Genomic DNA, 21,132 nt, shown 5'->3' on the forward strand with positions numbered 1-21,132 from the left:
AAGAAGAATACGCTACTTCTTCTTTAGCAGATAGAAGTAGAAGCAGATTTCAAACAGATAAATAGATAAATAGATAAATAAATACTGGTTATTTTCTCTTGTTTCTGTCCCGTTTTAATCAGCAAAGTTGCTGCCGTGTTAAAAGACACTGTTAAGAAAGGATCTATTTAGGTACAAACATGTACATCATTTACAGTTCAAAATCCTTCTGTACGTGTAGTAAATATCTAATCTAACAACATAAATATCTGCGGCTTGCATATCTTTTTTTTTTTTAAATAGAGTGGATGCGGCTTATATACAGGTGCGGCTTATAGTCCAGAAAATACGGTATATGTATATATATATATATATATATATATATATATATATATATATATATATATGTATATATGTATATATATATATATATATATATATATATATATATGTATATATGTATATATATATATATATATATATATATATATATATATATATATATATATGTATATATATATATATATATATATATATATGTATATATATATATATATATATATATATGTATATGTATATGTATATGTATATATATATGTATATATATATGTATATATATATATATATATATATATATATATATATGTATATATATATATATATATATATATATATATATATATATATATATATATATATATATATATATGTATATATATATATAATGTATGTACAGCACTTGGGCAGACCTCACGGATCCACCAAGATGCTCGAAACGGAGTAGGAATGAAGTATCCACTTATCGAGTCCTACCCCTGAATCTTACATACATTCTTACATATAACAAGACGAGTTTCAATAAGCTTACTTATAAAACACCCATACCTACTTTAATAACTGTTCAATACAGTGATATAATACTCAATTATATGTATATATAAATATAGTCAAAATCAAAAGAAAACAAAACAAGCGCCCAGCATTAATTTGTGCTACTAGGGCCGCGTTCAGACTGCAGGCAAATCTGATTCATATCTGATTCCTTCTCATATCCGATTTTCAGGGCTGACTGTCCACACTGTTTTTAGCAAGTGTCCAAATCGCATCTGGCTCTGTTCAGACTGGGTCACATCATTGACTGATCTGACGGGTTGCCGTAGCAACGACGTCGGAGCGGAGGCGTCACCCAGCGCGTGTATTGTGTGAAGTCATGTAATTGCGACATGGGTCTGGTTTGGCGTCGCATAGAGTGACGTCACGGACAGTCAAAACCGATCTGAGTGTTTGGAGCTGTTCAGACTGAGACGCATCTGTCCAAATGCGATAAGGATCGGATATGAAACTACCTCCCGGGGGTGGTTTCCATCTGGTTTGCAAAAATCGGATCTCATGCGGTTTGGGACTGTTCAGACTTCAAAAGAGTCATCCAGTTTCAATCTGGATTGGCTAAAAATCGGATATTGGCTGGCAGTCTGAACGCGGCCTATGTACCGTATTTTGACGACCATACGGCGCACCGTGTGGAAAGGCGCACCCTCAGTTTTGTGTCATTTCTGTATTTAAAACACACACACGGCGCACCGACCGAAAAGGCGCCGTCTACACACACGGAGTGCCCGCCTTACAAAAACACACACACACACAAGCATACAAGTGCGTGTATTTATAAATAAAGCGGGAGCAAAACCTAGTTTGATTGTACTTTAAGTTATTACATTAATCAAACCGATCAAAGTCTTCATCCTCCGTTTCTGCATTAACAGGTGCGCTACAACAGTTGTCAGGACTCAGCGTGTCGGCCTTCATCCGGAGCCTGATCAGCTGAGACCGGGAGAACTGATCAGCACTGCGATGGGAACGAGCTCTCTGGCCATGCTGAGCAGCCGAGTCACTTTCCCATGTCGGCTTTTGCGAAAGCTCAAACAACAGTCCAGCCCAGCAGACACGTCAGCCCACGCATCTACAATCCATCAACAGTAAGCGACGGAGCCCGTCGACCGAGCGGCAGCCGACGCGTCCCAGCCCGCGGGGACGCGTCGGCTGCCGCTCGGGCGGGCGGTTCCTCCGGCCTTCGGGCCCCCCTTCCCCCTTTAACTTATCATGGTGGCCTCAATTACGTCCACCTTACAATAATAGAATGGGCGCATTGCGTCATTGGGCGCGCGGCTCATTAAAAAAAAAGACGTTTATATGTCAGCAATGGTATAACAATGTACTTGAATAACTATATAAGAGTAGATGTGCTATACAGGACTGTCTCAGAAAATGAGAATATTATAAAGTTCTTTATTTTCTGTAATGCAATTAAAAAAACAAAAATGTCATACATTCTGGATTCATTACAAATCAACTGAAATATTGCAAGCCTTTTATTATTTTAATATTGCTGATTATGGCTTACAGTTTAAGATTAAGATTCCCAGAATATTCTAATTTTTTGAGATAGGATATTTGAGTTTTGTTAAGCTGTAAACTATGATCAGCAATATTAAAATAATAAAAGGCTTGCAATATTTCCGTTGATTTGTAATGAATCCAGAATGTATGACATTTTTGCATTACAGAAAATAAAGGACTTTATCACAATATTCAAATTTTCTGAGACAGTCCTGTATATACGTTGGTTCATATATTTACCTCCAATTATATACATAATAATTACTATAAATCTATATATCGAGTCAACATATCTACATATAACTATAAATCAGTATATATTAATAGAGATATAGATACACAAATACTGTACATATAATACAACTCAATATAAATACCTACATATAACATTGCTGGCCCGCACCTGCACAAATCGGGTCTGGCTGCTTTCCAATATTATGAAAGTAAACGTTAACACCAGTTTGGAGGAGAGGAAGCGAGGCCTGCGTTGTGATGGATATACTGTGAAATTTAATAAATTATTTCATTAATAGATCTTTCTATATTGCTTCATCCTGTTGAGGATCACCAGGGGGCTGGAAGCTGCACCAGCTGCGGAGGGGAAGGGTTGCAGACGGGCCTGATGTGGAGCTTTGGAGGGTGTAAGTACCCGGATTGACCAGCAGGGGTCGCACTTTGACTCCCAGCAGCAGCAGAGGCCAGATGCTCGTCCCCCTGGAGCCCAGTCCTCTTCCAGAGTCACTGCCGTCTAGGTTTGTGTGGTTACTCACTCCTCCAGGAGATCAAGAAATGGAGACAGCAAAGTGCTTCGATAAGAGGGATCTCCTCTTAGATGCTTATTTCACAAAAATGACAAGTGCTAAATAATGATTGGTCCATTAAGGACTTTATAAATCCCTACTGGACATGTTTGGTCTTTGGCGGTCGACTTTCATTTTCATTTCATTTCATTTTTATTTATTCCATATCATGGAAATAGTTCACATATGTTCCATTCCATGATGGAAAAGGGGCAAGAAGAAGAAAGCCTTATATACCAAGCCCCTTTCTCAAAAAAAATAAAACAATTCATATGAAGATGGTCTGTCCGTCTGTTCAACAATCACTACTTATATAATACCAAAAAAAAAGAAATAATGAAAAAACAAAACAAAAAAATAAGAAAACATACACACTAACTCACCAACAATATAAAAACAAAACAACAAAATATATTTTACCCGTTAAATTCATATTGTCTAATTGTGTGATTTTTATACAATTTCTTGAACTGGTGAATATTTTTACAATCCTTTAAATCAGTTGTTAAGGAGTTCCATAATTTTACACCACATACTGAAATACACATTTGTTTTAAAGTGGTGCGTGCAAACGGATGTTTAAAATCAAATTTCCTCCTATGGTTCTTATCTTCTGAACTAAACACAAAAAAACGTATATTTTCAGGCAATATTCTGCTTTTTGCCTTGAACATAACCAATAAAGTCTGTAACTCAATAATATCTTTAAATTTAATTAATCCTGCATTGATAAAAAGTCCATTGGTGTGTTCTCTCGCCTCTCTTGACTTCTTTTGTTTGTTGATTGAGTTGTTACAAAAGTATTTTATAAAGATTATTCTTATTACACGATTGAACTGCTTTTCTTTTTTTCCTTTTAATCCTTCTCATAATTACGTCGCTCTTTAGAGGAAACTTTCTAGACCATTAACGAGAATCCATAATATAGAAGCAAACAGCTCATCTGTGGTCTGTTTGGGACCTTGTCCGGACAGACGGAGGGTGATGGGATCTCATGTATTCCTATTTTCTGTTGATAGAAACATGCTCCTGAGTCAGAGAAATTATTTAAATCACAGATTCATACCCAATATTTGACGCAGTGTTGCCCCAGGGCCAGAAGACCGTGGGTTTACAATCTAGATTTTGGGCCTTGTCCCCGGCACACAGAGATTCCTTCAGACTCTGACTCTTTAGGTGATTTAATGTACGTCTTCAACGCTTGTCCTGTGTGTATTAGATGCGTAATGGTTCTGCTGACTGGATCCCAACCAGCTTGTCACAGGTCTGTCAATGGTCCAGTAGTTGGAGCCAGGTGTGTTGAGGCAGAGCAGCGTGTAGACATGCAGGGCGGTGTGAACACCTCTGCTGCATGATGGGATGTTCAACGTCAGATCAGTGAACCTCTGCCCATCTACTGACTCTCTCAGACTCATTCAGACTAGGGATGGGCGGTATGGACTAAAAAATGTATCACGATAATTTCTGGCATTTATCCCGATAACAATAAAAATGACGATTAAAAAAATACCAATTCAACTCCATCTTTTTAACTATAAATCTATCTCGCTCTCAGATCCGCCATGTTTGTTACACAAAAACATCATCAACGGGAATTTATCCTTCTTTCTTTCTTTCTTTCTTTCTTTCTTTCTTTCTTTCTTTCTTTCTTTCTTTCTTTCTTTCTTTCTTTCTTTCTTTCTTTCTTTCTTTCTTTCTTTCTTTCTTTCTTTCTTTCTTCCTTCCTTCCTTCCTTCCTTTCTTCTTTTTTCCCCTTCCTTCCTTCTTTCCTCCTGCTCTCTCCTTCCTTCTTCCCTTCCTCTTTTCTCCCTTCCTTCCTCCTTTCCTTGTTTTTTCCCTTCCTTCTCCCCTTTCCTTCCTTCCTTCCTTTCTTCTTTTTTCCCCTTCCTTCCTTCCTTCCTTCCTTCCTTCCTTCCTTCCTTCCTTCCTTCCTTCCTTCCTTCCTTCCTTCCTTCCTTCCTTCCAAAAATCAGCTTTACACAAAAACATCATCAACAGGAATTTATCGTTTTTACAGCGAGATGACAAATTCTTATCGTTCATCTTATCGTGAACGGTTAAATATCGTCCATTCCTAATTCAGACCCGTTCGTGTCACTGGCCTGTCGTCAATGAACCTACTTATGGCACTTTTCCACTAGTTCCTACTCGGGTCGACTCATCTAATCTCAGCTCGACTCAACTCAGCCTGGTTTCTTTCCCACTACAATCCAGCACCTGGAGATGTAGATGTAGAACCTGGAGGAGATGATAGACGTGCTGCTGGGTCTGTGGCTTGTGTTCGATACCAAGTTAAAAAATGAGAGTGAGAGAAGCTTTAATTAAGCTTACATTTTTTTTAGTTTTTCTCGGCGCTGCTGAACAGTCAGCTGGGAGCCGTGAGCAGCTATGAAGTGACAGAGCCCCTGGTAGATCTGGTCGTTCCTTATCGCCCGTCTAGATCCCTTTTTAATTCTCTCCTCAGCCACCAGGTTTATGAACATCTGCACCTCAGAGTTGGATCATGAAACAGACTTCTGCTGCCGTTGCTGGTCGAATAAAATGAACAAGAAGCCGCCATCAGTCTCTCTTTCGATGATGTCACATCCTGACTCAGACGTCTGACTCCAACCGCCCGACCAATCGGTGGCCTGTAGTGTGATGATGTCAGATGCAGCCGACTCAGCAGCTTAGAACCTCGGCAAAATTGATACAGAAAAAGTATCTACTCGGCACGTTAGACCCCTGGTGGAAAAGAACCAAACCGAGTTGAGGCGAGTCGGGCTGAGTAGGTACTAGTGGAAAAGCGTCATTAGTTAGGAGTTGCTCCTCCTGGTGTTTCTCATCAGAGCTACTTACTTTTTCAACTTTTTGTTTCCCGTGTCCAAACCATGTTGCTCCCACCAAATTCAAAATGAGCTACATTTTCAATAAAAGAATGACATTGCTGTGTAGGGTTGCCACCCGTCCCGTAAAATACGGAATTGTCCTTTATTTGAGAAAAAAATGTTGCGTCCCGTATTGAACTAATACGAGACACGATTTGTACCGTATTTTCATTAACTTTTACACCATATTCTAGTTGAATTATTGAAATAAATTAACTTTTACACCATATTCTAGTTGAATTATTGAAATAAATTAACTTTTACACCATATTCTAGTTGAATTATTGAAATAAATTAACTTTTACACCATATTCTTCACCTGTAGGCTATATTACATCTGGGCTGATATGGACATACATAGCATATGAGGCTATTTCAGCTTCTATATGGTTTGCTGTCTGTACTTTCATGCAAGTTCAATGCTATTAAAGCACTTTAAACTTTAAATCAAAGCATTTTGTTTTTTCATATAAAATAAACACATTTTTATTCAGTTTAGAAGTTTTGGGGCTTTTTTTTGGCTCCTGCGCTGCTGAAATCAGGGCATCCCTTATTTCTATTTCTGAAAGGTGGCAACCCTATTGCTGTGCGTTACTGGCGTAAGTAGCGTTAGCTCGGCTCTGCAGGCCGAGCGTTGCACGGTCGAGGTGTCTGCCACCGTTGTTGTTTCTCCGCTCATCTTCCAACCAGCTGGTTCCCAGCACCGAGAGGATCGGCTGTTTCTGAGGAGGGAGCTGCAGACGTCTTATCTGCCCTTCCCGCCGCTGCTAGCGTTTACGTTCGGTGCAGACAGCCCCAGCTTTGTCTGGGAAAAAAAAACACTTTCATATCTTGATTTGACTTCCTCAAGCGAAAAACTCTCACCAGACTAACATTAATCATCCATCAGCTGTCTCGTTGGAATATTCTTGGCAATATTCGAGCTTCCTTCCTTTGGGAAAAAAAAACGCTCCACATTTCAACCCAGCACATTAGATAACGTGACGTTTGCTCCCATTATGACCGTCATCAAGCTGGAAGACGGCCATGTTCGGCTCGAAAGAAAAACACAAAAACAGCCCGGACTCCCATTTGAGTATCATTATGGGTATTTATTATTAATCAATCTCTTCAAACACAGTCATGTTTAAGTATTGAATAGGCCTCAGATGTGAGAGGAATGCAGCTCTTAAAAACAAAGAAAAAAAAATCCCTAATGAGATTAATTTAAAACAGAAACACCGTAGCCTTATATACAAGTGGAGGGGGTGGACATGTGCAAGAGGTGCGAGGGGTTGCATGGTGTGTATGATGGGTCGGTACGACAGGAAGATGTCAGACGGCGGGGCTGGTGGGGGGGGCAGGCGGGGGCCGGCTCTAGTACATGTAGCCTTTGGAGTAGGGCTGGGGGCCCATGTTGGGGGGGGCTTGTTCGGGGGGGTAGGGGACGCCCTCGTCCAGGTGGGACAGGGGCACCGTGTCCTCCTCGTTGACGTAGCGCTCGAACTCGGCCTTCAGGCTGGGCCGCTGGTTGTCGGGGAAGGCCAGGGAGATGAGGGCTTCCGGCTCGCACACAAACTTGTAAACATAGCGCTCCCCGGCCACCTGCAGAGAGACAGAGGGGGGGTTCGTTAGACGGGAACACGGGACGCAGCTCGGCCCTGATCCGGCCGCCGCTGGCTGCTAATAATAATAATAATAATAATAATACATTTTATTTATAATGCACTTTACATTACTGAAAATCTCAAAGTGCTCCAATTTGATAATTAAAAGGAAACAGAAATAATAAAATCAAGATTAGAGATAAAAGGGATAAAAAGTCATTACATATATACCCTGAAGACTTTGGTGCAAATGCAAAGAAAAGAAAGCTCAGATTTGTGTTTGTTACAAGTCAAAAGAGTAATAGCCTTGAAGTGGAAGGATGTTCAGAGTCCTAATTCCACTCAGTGATTAAAAGAGATGTCTTCACACCTACTATTAGAAAAACTAACATTCTTAGAGGTAAAGTTGAAGAATGTAATGACATGTGATCACCCTTTTTACATTTTATGGACAATCTGCCTAATGATTCTCATGAACAAAGATTAGATGACAGTTAATTGCTGTTTATTTTCAATGCCCCTTTTCTTTTTTTTTTTATATTTATTTTTTTATTGTGGCCACAAAAATTCCAACAATATTCTTACATCATCTTTTTTCTCTATTTTTCCCCTCTCTTAACATAGGTTGTAAATTTTCAATACAAAGAAAACAAAATGGATAAGAAAACAAAAAAGAAAAAGAGGAAAAGAAAAAGTCATGGCCATAGATTTATATTATCATAACAAGAACCAATTGAACATGGGGGGGTCTCCACACATCACATTTCTCAAAAGTAAAATAAAATGTAGAAAATTATTCAGCAACGCAATGATAAGGATAATCAGCAAAAATCTGATCTTATATGTTTGACATAACCAGTCCATTTAGACCACATCTTGTAAAAATTCTCAGTTTGTATTCTGAGAGAGAAGGACAATTTTTCCATGGCATATATATCTCGAGACACATCTAACCATTCTTCTATTGTAGGTGGATCTGGTTTTAGCCACCTTCTTGAGATAGTCTTTTTACATGCAGCCAAGAGTATAAGCAAGACTTTTTTATCTCTATGATCCCATCCATCAAAAGTGATATTCCCCAGATACATGGTGTCAAATCTATGAGGAATATTTATCCCAAAAACAGCTTCCAGATGACAATGTATCTCTTTCCAATAGTCGGATAGGACTGGGCATTCCCAAAAGATATGAAAGTGGTTAGCTTCACTTTTTCCACAAGCTCTCCAACAATTTGTGTTTGGTATTAATGCACGTTGCTGCAGGGGTGTAATGAAAAATCGTAACAAATTTTTCCAACAATATTCTCGCCATGTATTTGAGCATGATGTCTGCCACTGCAATGTACATAATTTCAGCCACTCATCTGCAGTGAGAGAGATACCACATTCCTTTTCCCATTTCTGTTTGACATACAGTGAATTGTGGGAACTGGCTTCGCGAAGCCCACAGTACAGTTTGGACACCACCTTGGTACATATTGATGAATTACTTGCTTTCTTAAACACTTCTAGCACTCCCATCTTTTCTAACTCATGTGTCCCAGCTATGTTTTCATTAAAATGGTGTCTGACCTGGAGGTACCTATAGAAGTCCTGACGCTGTAAACCATGTTCTTGCTGTATTGTTGTAAAAGTCTTAAAAGTCCCTTTATGCACAAAAGTGGAATAGCTTGAGAGGCCCATCTTACTCCATGTCTTAAATCTGGAATCTAACCTATTTGGAGAGAAATCAGTGTCAAATGCACACCATCTCAACATTTTTAGGGCCTGATCCATATTGCAGAGTTTCACTGTCTTTTGCCACGTCTTCAGGGTTATATTGATCCAGGGGTTATTGTTATCTAACATGTTATTTATTAATTTATTGTCTGCTATTATAGCTGCTAACGGAATCCCTCGACTCATCCTCCGCTCAATGTCCATCCATCTTGCAGAATATGATAAAGTGCACCAACACACTAAAGGTCTTAATTGTGCTGCATAATAATAGTCTCGCAAACAGGGGAGACCCAAACCTCCACGTTCCTTGTGCAGCTGTAATGTTTTATATTTGATCCTAGGTTTTTTACCTTGCCATATAAATCTCGATATCTGTTTATCCCACTCCATAAACTGTTTTGTGGGTACTTCGATTGGAAGAGTCTGAAAGAGGTATAACAGTCTCGGAAGTACGTTCATTCTTATAGATTCTACTCTGGAATTCAGGCTCAGAAATGGGATGAGGCTCCATCGTTTTATATCGGATTTAATGTTCGTGTTTAGAGGACCATAGTTCAAAGTAAACAGTTTTGAGGTATCCCTGGGTAAATTAATACCCAGATATCGTATGTAGTCCTCATCCCACTTCAAGTGATATTTCTTCACCAAGGAAGCAGGAGGGTCATAATTAAATGTGAGCACTTGAGTCTTTTGAACATTCAATTTGTATCCCGAAATTACACCATATTCTTCTGAGAGATCCATCAATTTAGGGAATGATAAGGTGGGCTGAGAGAGGTACACTAAGACATCATCGGCGAACAGGGCAAGTTTATGTTCATCAGAATCAATATTTATTCCTTTAATGTTGTGATTCTGCCTTATCCGCTGACTCAGGGGTTCAATGAACAATGCAAAAAGCAGGGGAGAGGCTGGACACCCCTGTCTTGTTCCGCGCTCTAATATAAAGGGTTTTGATAAGGCACCGTTGACTTTAATTCTAGCAGAGGGGCTGTCGTATAAGGCTTGGAAAGTCTCAATAATACATTTGTGAAAGCCAAATTTTTCCAGTACTTTATATAGAAAAGATAATCTTACAGAGTCAAAAGCCTTTTGAGCATCTAAACTTAAAAGCATGGCCTCTGTGCCTTGTTGCCTGATATGATTGATAATATGAAGGGTCCTTCTCACGTTATCTTGTGTTTGTCTGTTGCTAATAAAACCTGTCTGGTCCGGATTAATTAAATTGGGAAGTAACTTGCCTATTCTTCGTGCCAATATTGATGTGAAGAGTTTATAGTCTACATTTAGGATACTAATAGGGCGATAATTACTGCATTCAAGTTTATCTTTTCCTTCCTTAGGAATTAATGAAATTATTGCTTCTCTCCATGAGGGTGGAATTTTCTTTTCTTTTAGAACCCAGTTAAAAGACGTTAATAATGTTGGGATCAGCTTCTCTCGCATAGTTCTGTACCAATCAGAGGTGAAACCGTCCGGACCTGGTGACTTATTTGCCTTCAATCTGGAAATGGCGGAGTTTAATTCTTCACTTGTTATTTCTGATGTTAATACCTTATTTTGTTCTTCGGAGATGGAGGGTAAATCAAGAGAGGCCAGGAATGAGTCTATATGGCAGTCATTATTAATATGTGGTTGAGAATAGAGTCTTTTGTAGTACTTTTCAAAATTCTGCTGAATTTCTTCCAGTCTATGCTCGATTAACCCAGACTCCTGATTTCGTATTTTAGGTATGGCATTATCTGCTTGTTGTTTTTTTAGTTTATATTACAAAAGTTTCATCGCCTTTCCCCCAGCCTCATAATACCTCTGTTTCAAAAATATAAGTTTTTTTTGTATTTCTTGTGTTCTTATCTCATCTATCTCACTCCTTATTTCTTTCATTTCTTGTTTCACTCTGTCATCCAAAGTATTAATATGGACCCTTTGCCAAAGCTTTAACTTACTCTCCAAATCTTGAAGTTTTTGTCTTCTTAGCTTATTCATATGTGAGGTAGTGGAAATGATTTTACCCCGCATAACTGCTTTAAGTGTGTCCCAGAGGATGACTGGTGTCACTTCCCCGTTATCATTTAATTCTAAAAATGTATTTATTTCTGTAGTCAGGTAATCTTTGATCTGTGGATTGTTCAGGATGTTTGAATTTAGTCTCCATGATGTAGCTCTCTGAGCCCTGTTCAAGCTCACGGATAGAAACACAGGACTATGGTCTGAAATGGACATACAGCCTATATCACATCGTTCTATTACATGTAGGTCTTTACTGAAGGTAAAAAAGTAATCAATTCTAGTATAAACTGCATGTGGCGACGAATAATAAGTATAATCCTGACTAGTAGGATAAAGTTCTCTCCATATATCCACAATTCCCAACTCCCTCATCAAGGCCAGGATTTTATTAGTTATAAGTTTTATTCCTGACTTACCACTTGAGACATCTAGTTTTGGATTTAAATGCATATTAAAGTCTCCACCACAGATAACAACCCCATGTGCCTTTGTTGCCATCAAATCAAACATTTTCCTATAAAAAAACCAGTCACTACCTGGGGGAGCGTACACATTTAGAAAAGTGACAATAATACCTTCCAGTTTACCCGTTATCATTACAAACCTTCCCTCTGGGTCTGTGAGTTCTGACATGTGTTCATAGTTCACCCCTCTTGATATTAATATAGCAACCCCTCTTTTGTGTCCAGATTTGTAAGATGAAGAATATACATGTTTAATGCCCATTCTGTTTAATTTAGCATGTTCAGTATTGTTAAGGTGAGTTTCTTGAAGGTAGGCTATTTGGATTCTCTCTTTCTTAAGATTAGACAAAATTTTCCCTCTCTTGACTGGGTTATTAATCCCGTTCACATTATGGGAAGCTATTCTTATGCTTACCATTTAATTAACAACAAAAATTCTGTCCTTCATTTGTGTGTGGAACATCCCCCGAACAGCATAGATATAAACTGAACTTTCAACAAAAATGTAAATGAAAAAGAAAAACAAAAATGTAACAAGATCTTCCACGTTGCAGGTCTTACTCGTGACCTTGTACCCGATGGTAATGGGCAGTTCTGAAGGAAAACCTCCTGCTCCATTTGGAGTGGGAGGGCCCTCACACATGACGTCACAGAGAGGCTCTATTGTCCGTGGTTATCCCGAATCCCGTTTAATTACTATCACCTTGTCGCACAAGGCGCAAAGAGTCATCTTTCTTCTAACTCGGCAAAAACAAACAAAGCACAAACTCACCATGCCAAAAAGAGTCTCTTAGAAGAAATGACGTTCAATGCCCCTTTTCTTGTGACTTTGCTGTTCTTATACAGGAAATGGGCTAATTATAATTGCAATTGACAAATGCATTGTATTGTATGTATATATGTATTTATACCTGCATCTTTTTTTCCCCCTTGAGTTAAGTCTTTTTATTTTCTTTTATTCTTTACTTTTGATTATTATTACTATTCATTTTATGCATTCACATATTTTCTGTCAAGCACTTTAGCTGAGGACCTTGAGAAAATCAATAAACAGAATTTGAAAAAAAAAACGGGATAAAAAGTCAAGACATGGCAGAAAAGAGAATAAAACAATTAAAAACAGCAACTAGGGAAACAAAAAACAACAGCATTGTTTAGTGATTAAATGCTTTGCTAAAAAGTCTGAAATCTAAAAAAAATCTGCTGTCTGCAGATCCCTGTCAAACGAGGCCCCTGCACTCTACTTTCTGGTATTCTTCCTAATTCATTATAAATTCCTCTTTCGTGGCAAGAAAACCACTTCACAGTTGCTCGTTTTCTGTATTAGTTTGCCATAAAATGTGGTTTTATCGTCATCTACAGTTTTTATAGACCTGCTGCTCAGGAATCTGCCGTTGACGTAAACTCCTAAAGTTTTCCTAAACCAAAGAAGCGTTTTAAGGGATCGTTTCCAGGAAAAGGAGACTTAAGGTCACACACAAAGCTTAATCAAATGAATTGTAACATATGACCCTTAAAATATGGGGTAAAAAAACAAGCTGGGGTGTTTTGTACCTTTTGCATGATTCCCTTCTCGTAGTAATAGCGCAGCGAGCGGCTGAGCTTGTCGTAGTTCATGGCTGGACGGTTCTTCTGCATGCCCCACAGCCTTGCAACCTGGCGAGAGGAAACAACAGGGTTTCATTTTTTCATTTTTCACTTTATTTTGTGTAGAGGGACATTGTACATTGATAAACTTTTTAAAATGTAAATATAGAGGGAATGCGCATGACGTCACAGATGCGACTTCACAGCGGGTTACGCCCACTGAGTGTCAGAAAGACTGAGTGGCAGCGTAGACTTTCAGTTTGAGCAACTCGAAAACATCTAAAATGGGAAAGAGCTGTTGTGCGATCGACTGCACTCATAGATTTAGCAAGAAATCAGAGTTATCATTTTACAGACTGCCGAAAAATAAGCTTAAGAGAGAGAAATGGATCGCTGCAATTTACAGAAACAACTGAATTCCAGGCACCGAAACGTGGATTTGCAGTTCCCATTTTGTATCCGGTAATGTTGGATTTTTGGGTAGCTAACGTTAAACGGTCAAATCATAAAGTTCGGTGTCCTCATTACTTAAATTACTACAACAAATCCTGCCTTGAAGTAGGAGCAAGCATCAAGACTTTTGCCTTCAAGCTTTGCTTCGTGTATTTCCCCGGCGTAGAGAATAAGTACATACTGTATAAATATCAGGAAATTTGTGGCCAAATATTAATGTCCATGGACCACTGGTTCTTCAGGGTCACTGTCGAGTCCAACTGCTTTAATTTAAGCCAATAATCGGCTGTTATCCCGTCTTTTCAACAGTTTCCCTACTAGTTGAAGCCATTTTTGCCACTCAGTGCGAGTAAGGGGGCGTGGTCCAGCGGGAAAGTGTCGTCAATGCAAACCCTCTATACCCAATTGTAGCCAAAAGGCTAATTTGCATTGGCAGCCCCCCTGCAAGACTCCATAAAAAGATACAAGCAACATTACACGACACACAATATCAACAACAATTAAAAATCGCACAACACTGCAATTGTTAATACAATAAACAATCAATGATCACAGATTTGAGATGTTTGAAGCCATTCCTTGAGATTTCCCTTAAAAGAAGAGTTAGGGACAATCCCTTATTGTAGATGGAAGGCTGTTCCAGATTTTCCCGCCTGCAACAGATAACACATTCATCCCAAAGGTGGTTCGTCTGTATCTCACAGTCACCTCTATCACACGCCCCAGTGTTCATACCACCCGCAGATTTCCTTCTGAAGAACTGTTTCAGCGGCGCTGGTGCAAGACCATGAAGGCTTTTGTACTAGGCCTGTGTTGAAAAGATCAATTTTCCGATTCTAAATCGATTCGTATGTCTAAAGATTGATTTTTTTTCATCATTACATTACAACTTTTGGTATTTTTTTGTTTATGCCCAAAAAATGAATGTTTTGTTGGACACGCGAATAACTGGTGCCATGTTTTTGCCTTTGCCGTTTTAAAAAAATGTTACAAGTATGAAATGAATGTGTTTTTTTGTCTAAGATTTTTAGTCCTTTTTTATAAAGGGATTCAATCAGCTTGAATGCTGTGGAACATGCTAATGACCAGCTAGGTAGGCAATAGGTAGGCAAGGTTACTCTCAGCGTTAAGGGTTCACGATCATATGGCAGCTTTTCAAGAGTCCACTTTAATAACAGGTCAGGATGAATCCTTCAGCCTCTAAAGAAAACATCCCTGGAAATAATCCCACAGGTGTGTAATTCAGCGCCGTGACCACTGAGCGTCCTCACTCCCAAACCCAACCTGCCTCTGTTGACTCGGACCGCGTCAACAAGCCAAGAGCAGGGCGAGTCCCCACATGTGGATTCACTTCCTTTTTTTATGTAACCTATTACCACTTGAATGCAGCCAGAGTCCCGGCGTGTTTGCAGTGAAACAGGAGTCGTGGCTGGTTGTCGGAACACAGCCGTAAAAACCCAGCGCCAGCTTGAAATTAAACTCCGAGCCCGACCGATGACGAACTCCCACCTCCAGCAGAGGAGCGGTGTCTCACATAGGGTTGCCACCTTTCAGAAATAGAAATAAGGGACGCCCTGATTTCAGCAGCGCAGGAGCCAAAAGAAAAAAGCCCCAAAACTTCTAAACTGAATAAAAATTTGTTTATTTTATATGAAAAAACAAAATGCTTTGATTTAAAGTTTAAAGTGCTTTAATAGCATTGAACATGACTGTACGGACAGCCAACCATACTAGTAACTGAAATAGCCTCCTATGCTACGTATGTCCACATCAGCCAAGATGTAATATAGCCTACAGGTGAAGAATATGGTGTAAAAGTTAATTTATTTCAATAATTCAACTAGAATATGGTGTAAAAGTTAATTTATTTCAATAATTCAACTAGAATATGGTGTAAAAGTTAATTTATTTCAATAATTCAACTAGAATATGGTGTAAAAGTTAATTTATTTCAATAATTCAACTAGAATATGGTGTAAAAGTTAACTTATTTCAATAATTCAACTAGAATATGGTGTAAAAGTTAATTTATTTCAATAATTCAACTAGAATATGGTGTAAAAGTTAATTTATTTCAATAATTCAACTAGAATATGGTGTAAAAGTTAATTTATTTCAATAATTCAACTAGAATATGGTGTAAAAGTTAATTTATTTCAATAATTCAACTAGAATATGGTGTAAAAGTTAATTTATTTCAATAATTCAACTAGAATATGGTGTAAAAGTTAATTTATTTCAATAATTCAACTAGAATATGGTGTAAAAGTTAATTTATTTCAATAATTCAACTAGAATATGGTGTAAAAGTTAATTTATTTCAATAATTCAACTAGAATATGGTGTAAAAGTTAACTTATTTCAATAATTCAACTAGAATATGGTGTAAAAGTTAATTTATTTCAATAATTCAACTAGAATATAGTGTAAAAGTTAACTTATTTCAATAATTCAACTAGAATATGGTGTAAAAGTTAAGGAAAATACAGTACAAATCATGTCCCGTATTAGTTCAATACGGGACGCAACATTTTTTTCTCAAATAAAGGACAATTCCGTATTTTACGGGACGGGTGGCAACCCTAGTCTCACACCACACCCGCCCGGGCGAGAGGGGACTAACTCCAGCTCTGCTGCAGCAGTGCAGGACAAAGTGGTGGTGGGGGAGGCCGGGGGGGGACGCTGATGAGATTCACGACTCAGGAAGACAGGTTGCGTCCCACAGTGGCCGCGCAGCCGGCAGCTCCGTCTGATCCCTGAGTGGCTCTCAGCCCTAATTGCTCCTGTAAAATCTGAGCCCATTCATTTTTAATGTACAGTAAAAAGATAATGGAAAACACAATAGGGGCCGTCCGTATCAGAAGCCACCCAAATGGACGCTGTCTGTTGTGTCCAATCAAACTGCAGACTTAAACATTGTGAAAAATGTCTGGACAAGACTGTTGGACGTTTCAGTGACCAGCACTTTATCAATTCAGCAATTCTTGTGCTGAATAAGGACCGGGGGAAGTAATGGACGAGGAAAGAGGCCAAATCCCACTCTGAGTGGACCTTTAGTGAACATAAATCTCCTGTGTTGGTTGTAACAGTTAACTACCAAAAGTTGATGTTATAATGACCAGGATTTTTTATTTTATTTTTTTTCATTGTCTTTTTTTCTTCTCTGCATGATGCTTTTCTTTCTTTTTAGCTACTTTTATTATTGACTCACTTGTCTTTTAATTACTTTTATATTGATATACTTTTATATGTCAAGAAGGGTATATACTGTATATACGTATTATTGTTGTTATTAGTATTATTATTGTTATTGCTATTTTTATTCTTTTATATATTGGATATTCTTATATTGCAAGAAGGGGCCGGACTAGATAAGCATTTGCTTCTTCCTGTCCCTTCTTGAACAAAACTGGTTGTGTTTTATTATTGTTGTTGATGCATGGTGTTTTTATTTTATTTTATTGTTTTGTTCAAGATGAATAAAGATCAAATCAAAATCAAATCAAAAAAAAGGTGATCTCATGATCTTTATCAATGCTTTCTTTAAAATTATAAACATTTGAAGGGAGATTTCCACACGCTTCCTTCAACTTCCACAACTTTTTCTAGTCCTAGTCAAATATGGAATTGATATCAGACACGTTTGGATAGACTATGCACATGAATTAATGGTATAAATGGTTGATTTCATCAGTAACGAGTTGCTCTTAAACGCCTTTTAAACGCAGAGTCGGCCCCGCCGCGAGGATTCCCAAGAACCAGATGAATTATGAAGGTATTCATCTACGGAGCTCAGCCTGATCTGAGGTGTAACCTTCATCAACCCGTGAACGCTCCTCAGTCTCGCCTCTCCCCTCACTTTTTAAGCATTACTGATATTTAAGATGTATTCCAGAGAGAAATCAAGCTCGGGTCCGTTCCTGGGGGAGGACTTTCATCAGGCACCGACACGACCAAACGGGAATTAGTGCTTAGCACTTGGGGCAATCCTGCTGTATCAAAAAAATAATAATTTAATCCTCTGACAAGACCTAAGTGAGTCTCTACAGACAGATAAAGACATTTGAAGTACGTGTACAGGAAATGTATAAAAAAAAGAGTGTTTATACCTGCATCTTCTGGTATATATAACTACGCTCAACAGACACTAAAGGAGGAGCGCTCTTGGCCTCTGCTTCAAACACTTGTTTGTCATTAATATAACAGTACTGATCCATTTCAGGGAAAGATGAGGCCATAAACTCTCAATTATTTTCCATTGTCTTTCAAAACTGATCCAGTTTACGTTGTTTTGGCCACTAATGAGAGTTTCTGCTAATATGCCGACGGTGGTCTTCCTGCTACAGCTGTTTCCCTTCCTGCAGTACTTTTATTCCCTGCTTGTTTACACACTTCGTTGTCAAGCCCAGGAGTTGACATGTTCCTTCTCGGCCACTGGGCTCGTTCGAGTCACGTTTCCATCACCCCTAGATTTGTGCAAAGAAGTCCTGTAATGGGAACGGCTCTAATTCGAAAAAAAAACTTTATTACTCTTCCAGGACGTGGTTTTTCATCAATAATCCACTTTTTTCACAAAAGCGTGATGGAAACGGTTTTTGCACATTTCAACATCTCTGGCTGCGCTGGATGTGACAGCGGTCAGTCCAAAGTCATCAAAGTGAGATGCACATAACTACCAGAAACAAGGAAAAAAAAGCAAAAGATTGTTTGGCAGATGGGGGAACAAATCACTTCCCACGGATGACGGGGGTTTTCATACCGGCAGTCGGGGCTCGAGAGTACGGAAGAGTATTAGGGCCATGCAGGAGAAAACATATTTGAGAGGGGAAGATTTTTTTTTTATTGTGCACTTCGAGAAAAAAGTCGAAATGTGGAGATTAATGTTGAAATACAATTTAAAGAATAAAGTCGAAATTTTGCCTTTTTTCCTCAACATTTCCACTTTATTCACGAAATTTCGACTTTTTTCTCGACATTTCGACTTTTTCCTCGAAGTGCATAATGAAAAAAAAATCTTCCTCCTCCTCTTTCTCCTGCCTGGCCCTAATACTCTTCCGTACGAGAGTGAGGAATAAAGTCTTGTTGTGAAAAATATGCAAAACACTGATTTTCAAAGATGAAAATTGAGTTTGGTGAAAAAAAAAACCTTTTTCTAAGATGAACTCCTGACTTTAACAGGAAGGGGACGCACCTCTTCGGGTTCGATGAGCTTGAACTCCATGCCGCGGCCGGTCCAGGCGATGAAGTGGGCGTTGCCCGGGTCATCCAGAAGGGCCACCAGGAACTGCCAGAGCTGCAGGGAGCCGCGGCGCTGGTAGGGCGTGCTGTCACGGAAAACACTGCCCGCCTCCTGCTTTACCTCGCCTGGATGGAGAACAGAGAAGAGGGTTCTGTGAAAAAATGGCCGCAAAGCTGCAGAATGTGACCAGCACTGGAGGCAGATCCGTCACTCTTCTGGTTTACTCCCAGCCCAGCTGATGTGCAATCCGATACGTTTTAGATCACACACAAAAGCATTGGACCATTAAGATTTGATTATTAAATTATGGTCTGAAGCACTTATTAGGTTACATATGCAAACAAGAGACGTCTGACCCATAACAGCTGAGAAATAACTCAATTCTAGCCATGCTGATACTGATGCTGATGCTTCGTGGTTTCATACTCAGTACTCGAGTTGAGGGGGGATGAGGGGGGATGGCATCCCCCCTGAAATAAAAACGATAAAAATCATCCCCCCTGTAAAACTGCCATCCCCCCTTTCCATCCCTTGTGTCATTTCATCAATGAATGTGGTTTTACTGCTATTTCAACATTTAGAGTCATCACCAGAAAAATAACACCAGAAAAATAACTTATTTGACCATTTTCACCGGTTTCAAGTCAATTTTCACTTGAAATAAGTAGGAAAAATCTGCCAATGGGACAAGATTTATCTATCATTACAAGCAATAAAATCTTGTTCCACATGCAGATTTTTCTACTTATTTTAAGTGAAAATCTACTTGAAACAGGTGAAAATTGTTGTTTTTTCCAGTGATGAGTCTTGTTTTAAGTGTAATGAGATTTTTTTTTACTAAAATGAGACATTTTAACTAGAAATAAGACAAATATTCTTGTTAAGATTTTGAGTTTTTGCAGTGATCCATTTTACTTATCCTGTGAAGGACAGAATCAAATTGATAAGTTCAGAAAACTGTTTTTTTATTGTGTTTTGATGTATTTGATATAAGCCCACTAGCCCAGTGGATATTTAAAGCTTACAGAAGGCTGCATTTATCTTCTGCTATGTAATTCCTGCAGTATTTCTGCAGGTGTTTTGGTCAGTGCTATTATTTGTAATATATTATATTATTTGTAATCAGCACAAATTATCTGTCCCCATATGATAAAATCCACCATCCCCCCTGATTTTTTTTTTACAACTCGAGTACTGTTCATACTGAAGGGAGCTGAATGACTTTAAAAAAAATGCAGTTGTGTATTGAGTTGAGCCAGACATGGTGAAAGGTGGAGGAGAAAGAGTTAAACGTAGCACACAGAGAGAAATCAAGAATCAGATGCTTGCTATTAAGGACAGACAAGAGTAAACGCAGCAACGAGCACCGATCCGTGTTCGGATTGTTGTTGTTTACGTGTCACCGGATATGTTGTACACAAGTGTGGGAACACGAGGAGCACAGCTGAGTTACTGCTGTCGCCTCCCACAGAACCCGAGCATTTTTGTGTAAAGCTGATTTATGGTTCTGTGTTAAATCCACGCACAACGTGTAGGAAGGAAGGAAGGAAGGAAGGAAGGAAGGAAGGAAGGAAGGAAGGAAGGAAGGAAGGAAGGAAGGAAGGAAGGAAGGAAGGAAGGAAGGAAGGAAAGAAAGGGGAGAAGGAAGGGAGAAAACAAGGAAAGGAGGAAGGAAGGGAGAATAGAGGAAGGGAAGAAGGAAAGAGAGAGCAGGAGGAAAGAAGGAAGGAAGGGAAAAAGGAAGGAAGGAAGGAAATGAGCCTGAAAGAAAGAAAGAAAGAAAGAAAGAAAGAAAGAAAGAAAGAAAGAAAGAAAGAAAGAAAGAAAGAAAGAAAGAAAGAAAGAAAGAAAGAAAGAAAGAAAGAACGAACGAACGAACGAACGAACGAACGAACGAACGAACGAACGAACGAACGAACGAACGAACGAACGAACGAACGAACGAACGAACGAACGAACGAACGAACGAACGAACGAACGAACGAACGAACGAACGAACGAAAGAAAGAAAGAAAGAAAGAAAGAAGGATAA

General features: G+C 38.9%; 1 protein-coding gene across 1 annotated transcript in view; it reads right to left on the minus strand.

The window, feature by feature from the left end:
- Nucleotides 1–7,113: 7,113 nt before the first annotated feature.
- etv4 (ETS variant transcription factor 4) overlaps nucleotides 7,114–21,132 on the minus strand; it is a 57,906-nt gene continuing 43,887 nt past the window's right edge. Inside the window, exons 10-12 of the mRNA XM_061708967.1 lie at nucleotides 19,053–19,225; nucleotides 13,376–13,477; nucleotides 7,114–7,627 (exon numbers count right to left, since the gene is read on the minus strand). Coding sequence (XP_061564951.1) covers nucleotides 7,400–7,627; nucleotides 13,376–13,477; nucleotides 19,053–19,225 — 503 coding nt within the window. The 3' untranslated portion in view covers nucleotides 7,114–7,399. The remainder of the gene's footprint in view (nucleotides 7,628–13,375; nucleotides 13,478–19,052; nucleotides 19,226–21,132) is intronic.

Source organism: Cololabis saira, chromosome 19 (genome assembly GCF_033807715.1).
Source record: "Cololabis saira isolate AMF1-May2022 chromosome 19, fColSai1.1, whole genome shotgun sequence".
NCBI lineage: Eukaryota > Metazoa > Chordata > Actinopteri > Beloniformes > Belonidae > Cololabis > Cololabis saira.